This window comes from Thalassophryne amazonica, chromosome 4 (genome assembly GCF_902500255.1).
Source record: "Thalassophryne amazonica chromosome 4, fThaAma1.1, whole genome shotgun sequence".
In the NCBI taxonomy this organism is placed as follows: Eukaryota; Metazoa; Chordata; class Actinopteri; order Batrachoidiformes; family Batrachoididae; genus Thalassophryne; species Thalassophryne amazonica.
The window spans coordinates 118766721-118785463 of record NC_047106.1 but is presented as its reverse complement, the minus strand read 5'-3'; the positions used below and the strand labels follow the sequence as shown (position 1 = coordinate 118785463).

The 18743-nt window shown below is 38.9% G+C and overlaps 1 protein-coding gene across 1 annotated transcript in view; it reads right to left on the bottom strand.

Moving 5' to 3' along the window:
- cep126 (centrosomal protein 126) overlaps positions 1–18743 on the bottom strand; it is a 55804-nt gene that overhangs the window by 27381 nt on the left and 9680 nt on the right. Inside the window, exons 2-4 of the mRNA XM_034168838.1 lie at positions 9345–9464; positions 6281–6426; positions 6086–6173 (exon numbers count right to left, since the gene is read on the bottom strand). Coding sequence (XP_034024729.1) covers positions 6086–6173; positions 6281–6426; positions 9345–9454 — 344 coding nt within the window. The 5' untranslated portion in view covers positions 9455–9464. The remainder of the gene's footprint in view (positions 1–6085; positions 6174–6280; positions 6427–9344; positions 9465–18743) is intronic.

Here is an 18743-nt window from a genome sequence, read left to right as displayed (position 1 = left end):
TTGAAAGTTCAATAAGTAGACTGATATGTTAAACATGGTGCGAATGCCATGTAAAAGACTAAAGTAAGATGATTTTATGTTTACTGAACAAGTAGTAGACTTTTTTGTTTTGTATATTGTTCTGCAAGCCACTTTTAATTACAAATTCATCCACACACCGCCTGAGTTTTCATTATCCTTCATTTGTTTGGCATTTTCTGTTCAAAATTTAGCAGGTGAACACTGGGTGTGTTTAAAACAATATTGTGGTGCTCCTAATTCATAATGTGAAGTCAAACAGAGCATGCCATGTAAAAGAAACAGTTTTATTTTTGCTTAATAAACTGTACTATGTGGTCAAGACTATTTATGTTTAGTTTCTTTTGTCTGTATTAGCATATTTGATATTGGAGTAATCCAGAAATAAATGAAAGTAATCAAATTACATTACTTTAATATTATGGTACTTGGATTACGTTACTGACTACATTTTTCAACAGGTAACTAGTAACTGTGTCGGAATACATTTTTAAAGTAACCCTCCCAACCCTGCCTACAACATTCCTTGTGAACACTGACCTTTTATTTTGTACATACACAAAAGAACATTAACATCATGCTGGAGGCAGCAATATATACCATATATGCAACCAATCTTTCTTAGAAAATATTTTGCATAAATAAACCAAAAGAAACATTTAGTTAGATGAAATTACAATCTTTAAACTAGTTGTATATCCACATGGACATGTAAATGATGAAGAATAATAATGTAATTTAACTAGGATAATGGTTGAACATATTAACTTAAAACTGTAAACAATGGTGAGCAAGATTCTCAAATATGATCTTATCACCAAATAAAAATCAATTTAAAACCCACAGTTTCACAACACTAAACACAATGTTATATCATGCCCTGGAAAATGTTCTTATTCAGTTCAGTAACTGCTACATTCTGCATCACTTGAATTGCACTTACATGCTGCAGAGCAACGCAGATGAGACCTTTTACACTTACATCGTGCGGTCATACATCTTGAGGCACAACTGCAGCTGATCAATTCCAAACAATAATCTGGGACTATTTTCATTTTGCTGGTGACCCCCACTTTTTTCACTTTATTTTATAGTATAAGATGTAATCTTAGTATTGTACAAATACAGACCAAAAATCAATGGTACAATTATTTTTATATCACTTTTTGTAGTCAAAAACCTACATATTAACAATTTCCCATTCATTTAACATGTAAATAGAAAAAGTCTAATTTTTAAAAAAGTGCAGTGACCCCCTATTCTTTTCATAATGTGGCTTATAAACACCTTCTTCAACTTCCTGCAAAGTTTTAAGACATTCTCAATGGTGGAAGTGAATACCCACATTTGTCTTTAATTCTGATGAACAATATTTGAATGATATGTGGAAAAAACGGGAGAAAGTAATTTACTTTTGAATTCAAAAAATAAATTTCTTGTATAACTCTGAACTTTATTTACAGACTTCAATCTGAGGACAACAGTCTGCTAGTGGCTCCAAAATAAATGACTCAGGAATTTTAGATATTCTATTCATCTGCTTGAAATATGGGTATGAAATAAGTTATTTTAATGATTACAATAAGAAATTAAATTTCAGTTATCATTGTCACATCCACTATCTTAATTCCCACACAAAATAACCAAGTACACTTGATTATTGTTGTCACAAATGATATAAAACTGTAAAATGTGGAATTTCCTGAATTTCCTGGTCGTCCCAGATTTTGGCCTGTACTGACTTGTACATAGGAGGTACAGCTTGGCAAACACCAAAAATGGATTCAGCACAAAAAATACCCTTAGAAAAGTTCACTTGCCAACTTTTGCCAAGTCTATTTGCCCACTCAGAAATGCCAGAGGCTCTTCATGCCTCCTGTAAACATTTTGGTGATTCTGACCTGGGCTGTACAGTCTAGTGACTTATTTATTCCAGATGACAATGTGGGATATATTCTGACAAGTAGTCAAGTAGGCCAGTAAAGTCACAGAGACCATTAATTTTGACTACAATCTTTATTTTATCATCGAAATTGGTAATTTGTACATTACCTCAAGGTCTGTTTTTGCGAGTTCCTTTCATCCAATTAAAGCCAAATTTGGTACTAATCTAGCTAAGGGATATATGCAACTTTCTGTAATTTCACCTTTTGAAGATGTACAGTTTTTATACTCAAAATAATGGAAAAATGTCAATTTTGCACAAAAAGTGCCCCCTACTGGGTTCCACGTGGGAGATACAGCTTGGCAAAAAGCAAAAATGGATTCAGCACAAAAAAATACATTTAGAAAAAGTTGTTTGCCAACTTTTACTCAAAAATGCCAGAAGATCTTTATTTAAGCCCCTTTTTGTGATTCTGACCCTGACTAACAGTTGTCTCTTCTCACCCACTCTGACTGAAAGTGAATGGCAGCTGGTCGCTTTGCCTCTGTCTCTTGTGGTTAACATGACCAAGTTGTGATGGGGGAATCAACCATGCCTGACAGTACTGTAAACAATGACACTAGATCACCCTCTGCTGAACAAACAACATAATAACACAATTTACAACAGCTAGTGTTTATCTGCATTATTTGGTAATGGTTTTCATAATGCCAAAAATAACACCAATGGGTTTGTGAAAGGCTCATATCAGCAGATATTATCAGGCATCCGATATATTGTCAGGCTCTACTCCTCAGTAACTTATTTTCTGTGTTACCATATAAAAGTTTAATAATTCTTCAAATGATCCAGAATATGGCTGCTAGAGATTTAACTAAAACTTGGAAATTTGATCACATAACCTCATCTTGGTCTTCACTTGCTCCCTGTGATTGGGAGAGTAGATTTTACGATTTTATTGATGACAAACATTGAATGGGCATATGTCTGCACATCTTACAGTATTAATTAAAGCTGTATGGCCTTTGGGTTTTTAAGAGTTAAGTCATAAAAAAATTCTTTAGTACCACTATTATTGAATTTATGTACATTTAAATAAGGGATTGATAATACGATATTGCCAATGGAATCAAAATTTGTGCTGTCTGGAAACAATTTAGAATTTCAACCCCTGAAGGGGAGAAATTCAAGCAATCAGATGCCATGACCTACATTTGGTAGCAACGTCATAGATCATGTGGGGCCCTCCCCCAATTTGCCCAAAAGATGCTGGGAAGGACACGGCGACTGCCAATCAGAAAGACAGCGTGATATCAGCTGGCTTCTGTGCTCGAACAAAATAAACCAAGATGGGGGGAAACCACTGAAAGAGCTTATTTCTATAAAAATATAATGTGTTTCTCATATATGTTGTAAAAGTTAGCAAGAAATAAATACTTCTAAAACTAAAAAAAATGCTGTTTTTGAAACCAAGTAATGCCTCTGACGTGATATTAGCATGCATGCCCAGGAAACACCCATCAAGCAAATGGGTCAGGTCATAGGTAATGTCAAAACCTCATGCATGCGCACACACACTTCCTCCTGCAGTTAGAAGGAAAAGACAATATTTGCTGTGAAAGTCCCCTCATAAATATGCTTTCTTCATTAAAATGAGTTGTAATAATGCAACATGTTATAAAAATAAACCTACATTATAATGCTTGGATTTCGGTCAAAACTAAATTGTATCCATTTTGAGAAATTTGAAATTTACATACAACACATACCCTGGAGTCTCAGAATGCTGTGTCCATGTTTGTAAGTTGAAGAAGTCTACAGACTGGAGATAATTTGCACATAATGCCTCCCTCTTTTGACAAAAACTACCTGCTGACATCAGACGGTTGGATTCTGTTGAATATTTTGAAGCATAACTCAAAACATACATATCTGCTGTTATGCTTGAATGTAAATATAAGATGCTTAGAAGTGTTTTCATTATTTTCAAAAGTTTTAGTTACAGTAAATATGTTTAAAGTCCCAAATCATCACAGCTGAGTAGCTGTGATGAGATGAAACATTTCATGTTTGTATTTGCTTGACAACTGACTTCCAGTAACTCATTCATTCAAAATTAATTTTCTGTTGATTCAACATATTAAACTAAAAAAGTTATACATTGATCAGCCATTACACTGTGACCACTGACAGGTGAGGTGAATGTATTATCTTGTTACAATGGCACCTGTCAGTGGGTGAGACAGCAAGTTAACATTTAGTTCTCAAAGTTGATATATTGCAATCAGGAAAATAAAGATTTAAGTAACTTGACAAGGACCAAATTGTGATGGCTAGACAAGTGGTCCAGAGCATCTGTGAGATATGCAGGACAAACAAGTCCAATTCATGGAAGCCCCACCTTGCAGCTTAAAAGAATTAAAGGATCTGCTACTGAGATCTTACAACCCCAATTCTAATGAAGTTGGGACATTGTGTAAAATGTAAATAAAAACAGAATACAATGATTTGCAAATCCTCTTCAACCTATATTCAATTGAATACACCACAAAGACAAGATATTTAATGTTCAAACTGATAAATGTTTTTGTTTTTGTGTAAATATTTGCTCATTTTGAAATGGATGCCTGCAACACGTTTCAAAAAAGCTGGGACAGTGGTATGTCTGTGTTACATCACCTTTCCTTCTAACAACACTCAATAAGCGTTTGGGAACTGAGGACACTAATTTTTGGAGCTTTGTAGGTGGAATTCTTTCCCATTCTTGCTAGATGTATGACTTCAGTTGTTCAACAGTCCGGGGTCTCTGTTGTCGTATTTTGCGCTTCATAATGCACCACACATTTTCAATGGGTGACAGGTCTAGACTGCAGGCAGGCCAGTCTAGTACCCACACTCTTTTACTACGAAGCCACGCTGTTGTAACATGTGCAGAATGTTTCTTGGCATTGTCTTGTTGAAATAAGCAGGGACGTCCCTGAAAAAGACATTGCTTGGATGGCAGCATGTGTTGCTTCAAAACCTGGATGTACCTTTCAGCATTGATGGTGCCATCACAGACGTGTAAGTAGCCCATGCCATGGGCACTAACACACCCCCATACCATCACAGATGCTGGCTTTTGAACTTTGTGCTGGTAACAATCTGGATGGTCTTTTCCCTCTTTTTTCCGGAGGACACGACCTTCACGATTTCCAAAAAAAAAAAAACAATTTGAAATGTGGACTCATCACACCATAGCACATGTTTCCACTTTGCATCTGTCCATTTCAAATGAGCTCAGGCCCAGAGAAGGCGGCGGTGTTTCTAGATGTTGTTGATGTATGGCTTTTGCTTTGCATGGTAGAGTTTTAACTTGCACTTGTAGATGTAGCAATGAACTGTGTTAACTGACAGTGGTTTTCTGAAGTGTTCCTGAGCCCACACGGTAAGATCCTTTACACAATGATGTTGGTTTTTAATGAAGTGCCGCCTGAGGGATCAAAGGTCACGGGTATTCAATGTTGGTTTTCAGCCTTGCTGCTTATGTGTAGAAAGTTCTGCAGATTCTCTGAATCTTCTGATTATATTATGGACTGTAGTTGATGGAATCCCTAAATTCCATGCAATTTAACATTGAGAAACATTGTTCTTAAACTACTGGACTATTTTTTCATGCAGTTTTTCACAAACTGATGATACTCGCCCCATCTTTGCTTGTGAATGGCTGAGCCTTTTGGGGATGCTCCTTTTATACCCAATCATGGCACAATTAGTGTCCTCAGTTCTCATATGCTTATTGAGTGTTGTTGGAAGGAAAAGTGATCTAACACAGTGGTAAACATACTACTGTCCCAGCTTTTTTGAAATGTGTTGCAGGTATCCATTTCAAAATGACCAAATATTTGCACAAAAACAATAAAGTTTATCTGTTTGAACATTAAATATCTTGTCTTTGTGGTGTATTCAATTGAATATAGGTTGAAGATGATTTGCAAATCATTGTATTCTGTTTTTCATTGGAATTGGGGTTGTAGTTCCAGAAACCACAGCACACCTTCAGAGGTCCAGAGGAGTCCATGCCTAGATTTGCCACAGCTGTTTAAATGGCAAAAATATTACTGTTAAGACATATTAGGTCAGTGGTCACAGTGGAGTCACAGTCTGATTGGGGTATATGAAAGTTGCATAAATAGTTTTTACCTGCTGGAGAACTCCTGTTTGTGTGAGCTTGTGATGCCTTGTATTTGGATAAGTGCATCTTCAATATTTGGGACATTCCTTCTAAAAGCTAAAACATGATGAATGACAACATTATGATCATAGACTTAAAGGAAATATGCTGATACTATTTTGTAATGTTTTTCAACTTAGACAAGCAAAAAATACATTACTGACTTTGCTGTTCCCTCTCAGAAGGAGGCAGATGTGCTCTTTGGAAACGATTGGTGGCATCCTTTATTTGCTGTCTGCGTTGCTGCAGTATGTTCTCTCTCAGCTGTTTCTCCATCAGATCCCATCGCTTTTGCCTTTCCTCCAGAGCCCTGATCCACAAAATAAAAAAGTTGTAAAAAGCCATGATGGTATGGCAAAAGCTTACTGTAACTGACTGAACCAAGGCCAGGCAAGAGAATGAAACATGCAGCACCCAAAAGTAGATTTACGAGGTGCCTTCAATAAGTTTTGAGACTTTTTTCGTAGGGGCAGTTATAATCATCCCACACTCTTGTAATTTTGATATGTCATTACCATATGTCTAAGGAGATAATCTACCAATTTTTGGTATTCCAGGTTGAAAGAGACGGCTGTATGTGGACGTTAAGCGGACCCTATTAAATCACGCTCGTCACAGCTGACGTTTTTGCAAAATGCAGTAGGGACGGGAGGACACTTTGGAAGAGCGATACGCTATAAAATTTTGTGTTAAGCTCGGAAAGAACGCTACGCAGACTTATGAACTGCTTCAGACTGCTTATGGATTAAATTGCATGGGCAGAGCATCGGTGTTTCGTTGGCACAAAAAGTTTAAGGGTGGCAAAGAGTCTGTGAGAGACGATGAAATGTGTGGGAGGGGGAGGGAAGTCAGAACACCGGAGTTAGTGGAGAAAATTCGTACTTTTATGGATGAGGACTGTCAGGTGTCAATAGAGACAATGGGCCTCATGTATCAATGTTGCGCACATGTGGCGTAAATTTACGGCGTAAACTTGAAATACACCAAAGTTGCCGTGACATGTATCAAGCAGTGTGCACCTGCCCATTTCTGGCGTATGCCTGACGTGATCTTGATAAATGCGGCGGGTGGAAACGACCGTAATTATAATAAACACGCCCATAAATATTCAGACTCCGCTTCAGACACACCCTCGTTTTACGACATGGAAGCCAGGAAGACGGCAATGAAAAAGTATATTATATATATATATATATATAATCAATAAAGTGTTACAGTGGTCCCTCGTTTATCGCGGGAGTTACGTTCTAAAAAATAGCCCGTAATACGCGAAACTGCAACGTAGTCAGCGTTATTTTTTACAATTATTATAGACGTTTCAAAGCTGCAAAACCCCTGTGAACCCACATTATACACTTTCACAATCAGGCATGAACATTTTCTCACTTTTCTCTCGTGTGTAAACACTCTCAAAGTTCAAACCTTAGTAGGAAAATAAAACCAAACTGTTTTCAAGCCCAAACATTTGTTTGAGAAATAAAAATAGAACGTTTTCCTATAAATAATTATGATGGCATTTAGAACTAACAAATTTAATTATAACGATCAACGAACGAGGTTGGACACATAAGAAATTATTAATAGTGACTGACCAGTATGTCACAGATCGGGCCTCTGTGTCCTGACGCTGCGCCTTTTCCACTCACATCTCGCTGCAGCAGGTGCTGTTTCCGTGTGAGAAACACAGTTATGAGTAGGCCTAGTTGTTGGCACTCTTTCTTCGTCTGGGCGAGAGGATTCTTATAAACAGACACGCAGAACACAGAACACTGTAAAAAAAAATTAATAGCATGCAAAATTGGACTAAATACTCGCGGGACTGCGAGGCCGCGTTATAGCAAGGGACCACTGTATTCTCTTTTCACATGTCAATAATTCTTGACATGTGGATATTTGCTCGCTCAATTAATAAGACACGCCTAATTTGTCAGATTTCTTTATTTTTAAAATGTACCTCTTCATTTATTGTATTGTGACAAACGAATGGAGACGACAAAACCTGATTGCAGCACGGGCGAATTAAGGGAATGACATCAGTACAGTTGTAATTATCAATTTCATAGTCTAAAACGACCACACCACATAAAGTTATGCTCAGCGCTTGAATCGCTGACTACTGTGTTTAATATTGGTAATGAGTGTAATGTTTTTGCCTGCATTCTAGTGATATTCTGGCATCCACAGGTGCTGGTAATTCATTGTAAATCTTATTTCAGATTTTAACAGGACTTGACCCTAAAATTAGGTAATAAATGATGTGAAATGGATGGGAATTCCCCTTAAAAGCAACAGTTATAAACTGTGAATTAAACAGTCATACTGATGAGCCACACAATTGTGCTGTTGTTTTTAGCAGGAATAAACCATAAAATAGGGTAATAAATTATGTGGAATGGATAGAAATTCACCTTAAAAGCAAAGGGTTTATACTGTGAATTGAACAGTCATACCGTCAAGGCATAAAGAATTGTGTTGTTGTTTTAACAGAAACTGACCATAAAATAGGACAATAAATGCTGTGGAATGGATAGTATTTCACTTAAAAAGCAACAGGGTTACATTGTGAATTGTACAGCTATACCATGAGCCTATACACAATTTCACTATTTTAACAGTAACTCATCTTTATTGGAACATTTTCAAACTGTTTTTACAAGTGTTAATATACCTTACCGTGAAGCCATATACAATATCACTGTATTTTTTAGCACATTGTAGCACAGTGGTAAAGTTTCCGTCTGTTAATCAGAGCTTTTGTAAATTGCAGGTTCGAATCCTGAATCTCTGTCTTGCATCCCCTTTTATTTATTATTTATATCAACCAAGTGATATTCACTAATCATACAGCTGGTTTATATTTTATTTTTTTCCACATCAGCGGTGCAATGTGGTGTAACACGTTCCAGCTGATCGCACTTGTGTTTGTGCATGAGCACAATGGTTCGTGGTTCCCCATTTCATGTTTGGTTCGCAGATTTTCTTCCGGTTTCTGCGTCTTTCGTGTTATGTGTGAAGGGGCCCTTAATAAATGCAAGGAGGTGCAACAGTTTCATAGGGTGGGATTCAGATGCACTATACATGCACACATGAGAATCCCATCCCCTAAATATGGACATGTGGCATGCACAAACAAACAAAAAGATGTTGAACACTGCTTCAAAGTTTCAGTTATATTAACAAGTACATGGACAGTGACGCAGCACCGGCCCTGTTAATGGTAAAACTGACTTTCTGCGTTGCTTGTTTTCCAGGAATAACTTGCGAGCTCGGGCTCTCCCAATCCTCTGGGTTTCGACCAGAAGCTGTCGTTCATTGACAAAGCGTTCATCTGGTCCCATTTTCAAATTTCTGGAAGTGAACAAGCTAAGGACGTCTGTTTTCAAAGGCACTGAGCAGCTATGTAGTTTGTGTGAACACAAAAAATTTCAAGGTATCACAATTTACAACCTTTGTTTAACATGCAATGTAATTTAATAAAATCCCAGTATCTTAAGTCAGGTATACCATAGCTGTAGCCATGGATCCCAGCATTTTGGCAGCCTCCTTTGAGCATTGAGGTACAAGGTACTGCCTTATATATCTGGTCGTGTCTGTAGTGACAATGTTGATGAAAACAATAATAATACAGGAGTAAAGACATCCACTTATTCTCATAAAATAACCCTCTATGCTGACAATATAGTCCTGTTTTTTGCAAGATTCTTCATCTTTGTCACCATTATGCTGATTGAAGCATTCACAAACACATCTAATTACTCCAGTAGCTGTTTAAAATTGATTACCTCCCATTATCTACCAGTGGATGTAATGAAGCAGGCATCACATATATTTAGGATCAATTTCATAACATACACATGAGAGCGACCTCATTACACTGAACAATCACTGAAATAGAGTGCTGGATTTGTTGTGGTCTGGAGAACTGGTCTGGCTCCTCTTTGCTTTTCTCCTCTCCTTCCTGTGTATCCCTGCCAGTGGAGCTAATCATCACCAACACCTGTGGCTGCGGCATGCCCGAATCAAATCACCAGCGCCTACTTAAGCTTCGCTGAACAGAAGGACACCACCACATTATTCTGTTCCCTAGTGTGGTAATACTAACCTCCGGTGATAATGCTTGAAAAGTTCTTCACCTGTAGTTTTTCTAGCTTATGAATGAATTTTAATTTTGTGTTTGTTTTTACACAGTCTACAGCCACCACTGTTCCACTGGCCCACCTGGTTTCCTGAACCTGCAGCCCATCCTCCAGTGTCTTCACCTCCTGGTCTCCATCACTTGCAGTATTACATTTTTGTCCGGCATTATTATTATCAGAAACCGTTTTCCCTTAACTCCTGCCTCACAGCACTTTGAGATTGTTTCCAATCCACAACAGAATTAATCTACCATTATCTAGCTTGCAAAGAAGAGCATTTAGCATAATGACAGGATTCCCAAAAACATTAGTGCAACATGTACTCTGGAAAATATGGTTTTCCAAAGTTGAAGTCGCAGATCCTCCCAAACTAGGAAACGAAAACCATGACTTATGCTCCAGAAAATATGGTATTTATCCTCAATGAGCCCAATTCAACCATTGCTTATGTGGTTCATATCATTACATTATATTACAAATTTCTGTATGAACCCACCCTCCCCCCAACAAAGGATTAGTTTTGCTATACTCAAAAAAAAAAAAATAAATAAATACTAATATCTTTGATATTAAGTTCACCTTTTCCACAGTAGTGGTATCATATGAGGATGGGTGATAGGAGGATGGGCTGCATGTCCTGTCCCTTTATGTAAATAAAAATATTGGGATAATATATTAAGTACATGGAACGTATCATTGTCAGGTAGGAGAGAATTGTGAATTTGCAGCATTGTTTGGATTGGTCTTTTAAAGGGCATATCTATCTCCAATCAACACTATCTTTTAAAAAATTATATATAAGATTATGAATCATTACCAGGGTTTTCACCAGGATTTTTTCACAGCATAGGGGAACTTAGCGGGGCATAGTCGCACAACAAATGTTGCAGGCTGGTCCGGGGGCATCCTCTCCTCATAAAATTTTAAAATTTATAACCATTTGAAACATTATTTCCACTTTGTGTTGCTAACTGGGATTTTAAATAACGTGACATCCTTTTAAAAAGAGGAAAGCCCTCCTATGCTGGTTAAAACACAGCAGAGCTATTTTTAGCCATAAAAATGATGTAACCTCAGGTGCTGCTTGAAGGTCCCTCTGCCTGTCTTCAGCTACAGCCCACTTCATGACTTATTCCAGTACACACAGGGTTGTTTATTATCTCCAAATGTAATATGGCTTTAATTTAAATACCTGAAGACCCATCCCACAATGTATAAGTATAGAGCTTTGGACACCCCTGCTCTAAGGAGTGGCTCTTTCAAGGAACCATGCCTCCTACTCCCAGCCAAAGAGGATGAAGATGATAATGATGAGTAAATCACCCGCAAAACTTTCTCCAACCCAGTGTCAGGCCCTATGTTACAGGTCTTCTATCTGCATTTCCTGTTATAGTGGTAGTTTACCTATTTTAAACTCTTGGTTTTTCCTGCATCTCAATGCTGTGAACTATGGGTAATTCCCTTTCACAAAGTCTGCAAAAATGCCAACTTCTGGAAAGTGAGCATAAAGGGCTTAATTGCCCAATCCCAATGTTCACCCTCATGGACTCTCAGACTTTTAAACGTGTTCCCGATAAGTGTCTGAGGGTTTAGGGCTGTCCCACTCTCAAATCATGAAGTACAATGAAGCAGACGTTTTGAACACTTTATGCCCACTTTCCATAAATTGGGATTTCTGGATTTGCCCAAGGGAATTACCCACACATCTAACACTGTGACTTTAAGTGAGCGGTTACCTGGGGAAACTCAGAAATGTAAAAAAGGTAATCTTTAAAAACAACTGGCAGTGCACCAGGACCCAGAGTAGAACCATCTCAGCTCGCCCACTAACTTCAGCAGCCCAGCATAACCCTTTGGGACCCTAATGTGTTACTAAGGATGCAGGCACACAGGACACTCCACACTAAGTCAACAAGGAACATTGCTACTGGGAAACAAACCTATGAAAGCTAAAAAGCTACCACCCCAGACACTGTCCAAGCTAATAATTGGCCTGTTGGTCTTTTGTGCTCCTGAACGGATCCTGGCATGCAGTATTTCCCAGCTATCAGGAGTATTTTCCCTGCAGTCACTGGAACTTTTCCCAAAGTCAGTCCAAATATAGGGTTTTATGATCTTCAGTTAGTTAGCATTTCTCCAGAATTTGCCAAAGCATACTGCCCACAGTTCATAGCATTGTGATGTTCAACACAGGGTTACCTGGGGAAACCCAGAAATGTAAAAAAAAAACAAAGGTAAAGAACTGCCATAACTAAAATACTGAACAACACGTGATACACTGGATGCCTAAATTCAGAAAGAAACACTATCAAGGATTAAAAATGTTAAAAAAAAAAAAAAAAAACATGAAATCAGAAGAATGTAGGCAATACCAATATTACAAACACTGTTCATCAATCAATATTTTGATTTTGTTTATTGATGGTGTTTTGAAAAAAAAAGAGCAAATTAATGACTTGATAATTCGTTCTCGTCCACTCTACAAGGGAAGAGCCAAGGACATGGTCAAAACAGGCACTCAGACCCTCAAATGCCTTGCTTGTGAGAAAGGAAAAAAAATGAAAGAAAATGAATGAAATCAAAGGTTCAAAACCCACACTCAAAATGCCAATTATTAAGATTTAAGCATTTTAATTGCATATTATATTTCTCATGTAAACAAACAAATAAACCTAATGTGAGGCTTATATGTCAAGCTTAAATAAAACAAGTACAAATGTAGGTGACTTTTGATAACATTAGGGTACTAATGAACTCAATGTGTTTAAAATATAGAACAACCAAATCTACATATTTATCATGAATAAATCTAAACTGCTTCATTCATATGACCCAGTTTCACTGTTGAATTTGCCTTTAACTGAATGTACAGATATAATGGATTTAGGTGGAACAGCGAATTTTGTCCGTTATAATAAAAATCTGTTATATGTAGAAAACAGACTCAGCCACGTGGGGTGTGCAGCCAGTACATTCTGAGTGCTGGTCCCAAGCCCGGATAAATGAGGAGGGTTGCGTCAGGAAGGGCATCCGGCGTAAAACAAGCCAACCCAACTATGCAGACTCGGAATCAAATTCCCATACTGGATCCGTCGCGGCCCGGGTTAACAACATCCGCCACCGGTGCTATTGCCCAACAGGGTGCCGGTGGAAATTGGGCTACTGCTGGGCGAAGACGACGAAGAAGAGGAGGAAAACGTTGCCACGAACAGCGGGAGAAGAAGAAAACTAGAAGGGTGGAAATGAGAGTGGGGACTTTGAATGTTGGTTGCATGACTGGTAAAGGGAGAGAGCTGGCTGATGTGATGGAGAGGAGAAAGGTAGACATATTGTGTGTGCAAGAGACCAAGTGGAAGGGAAGTAAGAGCAGGAGCATCGGCGGTGGGTACAAGTTGTTGTACCATGGTGAGGACAGGAAGAGAAATGGTGTTGGGGTCATTTTAAAGGAAGAGTATGTTAAAGGTGTGTTGGAGGTTAAGCGAGTGTCTGAAAGGGTGATGAGTGTGAAGCTGGAAATTGAAGGGGTGATGATGAATATCACCAGTGCATATGCCCCACAGGTAGGTTGTGAGATGAAGGAGAAAGAAGATTTCTGGAGTGTGTTAGATGAGGTGGTGGAGAGTGTGCCCAAGCATGAAAGAGTGGTGATAGGAGCAGACTTCAATGGGCATGTTGGTGAAGGGAACAGAGGTGATGAGGAAGTAATGGGTAGATATGGTATCAAGGATAGGAATGGGGAAGGACAGATGGTAGTTGATTTTGCAAAAAGGATGGAAATGGCTGTGGTGAATACCTACTTTAAGAAAAGGGAGGAGCACAGGGTAACATATAAGAGTGGAGGAAGGTGCACACAGGTGGACTACATTCTTTATAGGAGATGCAAGCTAAAAGAAATCACAGACTGTAAGGTGGTAGCAGGAGAGAGTGTCACTAGACAGCATAGGATGGTTGTTTGTAGGATGACTTTAGAGGTAAAGAAGAAGAAGAGAGTGAGAGCTCAACAAAGGATCAGATGGTGGAAGCTGAAGGAGGAAGGACTGTTGTGTGAAATTTAGCGAGCAGGTGAGAGAAGCACTAGTTGGAGGGGAAGCAATTTTGGACAACTGGAAAAGTACTGCAGATGTGGTGAGGGAGACAGCTAGGGCAGTACTGGGTATGACATCTGGACAGTGGAAGGAAGACAAGGAGACTTGGTGGTGGAATGAAGAGGTCCAGGAAAGCATAAGGAGAAAGAGGTTGGCAAAAAAGTTTTGGGATAGTCGGAGAGATGAAGAAAGTAGACAGGAGTACAAGGAGATGCGGCGTAAGGCAAGAAGCGAAGTGGCAAAAGCAAGGAAAAGGCATATTGCAAGCTGTACAAGAAGTTGAATAGTAAGGAAGGAGAAAAGGACTTGTACCGATTGGCCAGACAAAGGTACAGAGCTGGAAAGGATGTGCAGCAGGTTAGGGTGGTAAAAGATGCACATGGTAATGTGCTGACAAGTGAGGAGTGTGTGCTGAGAAGGTGGAGGGAATATTTTGAAGAGTTGATGAATAAAGAAAATGAGCGAGAGAAAAGGCTGGATGATGTGGTGAGAGTAAATCAGGAAGTAAAAGAGATTAGCAAGGAAGAAGTGAGGGCTGCTATGAAGAGGATGAAGAGTGGAAAGGCAGTTGGTCCAGATAACATTCCAATGGAGGCATGGAAATGTCTAGGAGAGATGGCAGTAGAGTTTCTAACCAGATTGTTTAATAAAATCTTGGAAAGTGAGAGGATGCCTGAGGAGTGGAGACGAAGTGTGCTGGTTCCTATTTTCAAGAACAAGGGTGATGTGCAGAGCTGCAGTAACTACAGAGGCATAAAGCTGATCAGCCACAGCATGAAGTTATGGGAACGAGTAGTAGAAGCTAGGCTTAGGAAACAGGTGAAGATCTGTGAGCAGCAATATGGTTTCATGCCGAGAAAGAGCACTACAGATGCAATGTTTGCTCTGAGAATACTGTTGGAAAAGTACAGAGAAGGCCAGAAAGAGTTACATTGTGTGTTTGTGGACTTAGAAAAAGCTTATGATAGGGTGCCAAGAGAAGAGTTGTGGCATTGTAAGAGGAAGGCTGGAGTGGCAGAGAAGTATGTTAGGGTAGTGCAGGACATGTACAAGAATAGTGTGACAGCGGTGAGATGCGCAGTCGGAATGACAGACTCATTCAAAGTGGAGGTGGGATTACACCAAGGATCAGCTCTGAGTCCTTTCTTGTTTGCAGTGGTGATGGACAGGTTGACAGATGAGCTCAGACAGGAGTCCCCATGGACTATGATGTTTGCAGATGACATTGTGATCTGTAGTGAGAGTAGAGAGCAAGTTGAGTCTAGTCTGGAGAAGTGTGTGAATGAGAGGGAGCCTAGTGGAATAGTGCAGTTACAAGGAGTAGAAGTGGTGAAAGTAGATGAGTTTAAATATTTGGGGTCAACTGTTCAAAGTAATGGAGAGTGTGGTAGAGAGGTGAAGAAGAGAGTGCAGGCAGGGTGGAGTGGGTGGAGAAAGGTGGCAGGAGTGATTTGTGACCGAAGAATATCAGCAAGTGAAGGGGAAAGTTTACAAAACAGTAGTGAGACCAGCTATGCTGTATGGTTTAGAGACAGTGGCACTAACAAAAAGACAGGAGGCAGAGCTCGAGGTGGCAGAGCTGAAGATGTTGAGATTCTCTTTGGGAGTGACAAGAATGGACAAGATTAGGAATGAACACATCAGAGGGACAGCTCAGGTGGGATGGTTTGGAGACAAAGTCAGAGAGGCGAGATTGAGATGGTTTGGACATGTGCAGAGGGACCCAGGGTATATAGGGAGAAGGATGCTGAGGATGGAGCCACCAGGCAGGAGGAGAAGAGGGAGACCAAAGAGGAGGTTCATGGATGTGCTGAGAGAGGACATGCAGGAGGTTGGTGTGACAGAGGAAGATACAGAGGACAGGGTGAGATGGAAACGATTGATCTGCTGTGGCGACCCCTAACGGGAACAGCCGAAAGACACAGAAGAAGAAGAAGATATGTAGAAAACAGACAAAATACACTATATGTATAAAATGGAGAAAATCTGTTATGAATGTAACAAATTAGTTAGTTAGTTAGTTAGTTAGTCAGGAGGCACCGGACGATCAATGGGGAATCCCCAGCAACAATTAGGCTTACGTATGTCCTTGATTAAATGCCTGACCTTGAAAAAGGGCCTGCCTCATTTAATGGCTGAGTCAAAACTTTGTCTGAAAAAAATAAAAGCCTGCTTTAAGCACCGGACATTATGTGCATTAAAAGATTACATTTGGTCGAGTAACTCTGTTTTTCTAAGTTCGCTGTGGAGGGGTACCTTAAAATCCTAAAGCCTGATTCATGCTTCTACAACGCCGTAACTCTGTGGCCATGCAATGATACTGACGTATGCATGACCTATTTAAAGTTCTCTGTCATGTTGGTGGGTGTCTTAATGCAGTTGGCCACAGGAACAATGGCTTTTTCTGGATTAATTTGTCCCTCTATGAGCTCCATTTTTCTTTAGACAATCATCAACCTCCAAACCAATGGTATGGTACGTACAATTTCCCTTCATGAATTGCAGGTCATTTGAGTGTCTTTGTAGTTTTGAGACTCCTTGTTGTGAAGTTGGTCATATGTACAGACTTGTCTGCCAAATGTATTTGATGCAATTTGCCACCAGAACAGTGGCTTTTTTTGGATTAATCTGTCCCTCAACAAGTTTCTTTATACAATCGTCAACCTCCAAAACAAAGGTAAGGTGCACAATTTCCTCCATAAATTGCAGGTCATTTCTATGTCAACAACATTTTATTGAGTTAAAGTAAAAAACTATGAAATTGCTCAGTGGATCCTTGATCTCTGGACATAAACAAACTACATGGTGGATCCTTGATCTCTGGACATACAGTAAATAAACTTTACATGGTGGATCCTTGATCTCTGGACAAAGATTGAAAAAAGTCTGTCTCTCAATACATCTGAGCTGAGCTCACCTGGCTGCTGGAGTCTGCAAGTCTGCAGCCATACAGTCTTGGGCTGCTGCACGTCAGCCAGTACGTCTCATTTTGGGAGGAAAAAAAAGCATTTTGATCAATTGCAGTTTATTGTTTGCATTACAATGTTTGGAAAGAGGTGTGATTTGATTTAAACGCAACTCGTTTAGAAGTTATAAATTCTGAGTGGACTTTATCCTTCTAACTTGACTCAGTGGCACAGCGTTTGGAGCAACAGAACGGAGGACAATTCACGTTTCTTTCTCCTAACAAGACAGGAGTCCCAGTTAGTCACTTTAATCTGCACAAAAGTGACTCACGATTGACATATTTTAATGGCTTTAAGAGGGGTTAAGTAGCGGAGTTGCCACTTCTAAAGAAGAGTGAAGCAAAGACCCAACAAAGCAGCGGATCGAAAGCACTGCTTCAATGGTTCAAGGTTAAAAGCAACCGTCGGCTATTAAATTAGTTGTCGACAGTTTCAACAGTCGACATAATCGTGGCTTGTCAACTAGTCATGGCAGTCCTAGTATATATATATATATATATATATATATATATATATATATATATATATATATATATATATATATATATATATATATATTTTTTTTTTTTTTTTTTTTTTTTTAAGATAGTGTTAATTGGAGTGCCATATGCCCTTTAAGATTTTCCACCTAAAACTTTGCACATGTTCATTATACATGTAGAGCCACCGAGTTTTTAAGCCAAATCTAAGTCAGTGACAGTTTGGGTGAGTTCATATGGAATAACCCATTGTAGATTTATATGACACTTAAATGAATCATAGTCAAGGCAAAGTCCATGTGCTACAGATAGCTTCCTCGTATCACACGCATTTTTTTTACAAAAAGATACTGGATTCATTCAATAGAGGGAAACGTATAGAACCGCAATGAACAGCAAATGAAGCCAAATTGCACAAAAAATTATGTCAATTATACAATGGACTATTTTTCTATACAATAAGACAAATAATCTATGGCACGTGACATATAATAATCCAACAATTAAATGACAAGGATCTATTTAGGTGTGTATTTATTTAGGTATATTTATGCTTGCCATATTTGATGGAACCAAACACTCTGAATGTTCAAATCAGGCCCCCGTTGCTCGCTGCAGGACCTGCAATGGGGTCATTCCGTGTCAATTCAACAGAGAATCTGCCGACACATCTTGGATTTTCATGAAACTTGGTGGAGTAATTGGGACATATGAAAAACAGCCAGAACTCAAATATTTTTGCAAACGGACTCCTAATTAGTGAGATAGGCGCTAACAAACTTTTGACTATTTAGCGTGTAGTCGTGAATTCAAATAGCTATAACTCAGAAACTATAGCTCCTAGAGAGTTGGTTCTGGTGTCATTTTAAGGGTCTTGTCTAGCTCTCTGTGTTGAAACCTGTCTTCTGAAATCCACCACAAAAATGTTGTAACCAATTATAAACTTCAGTTGCAAATTCTA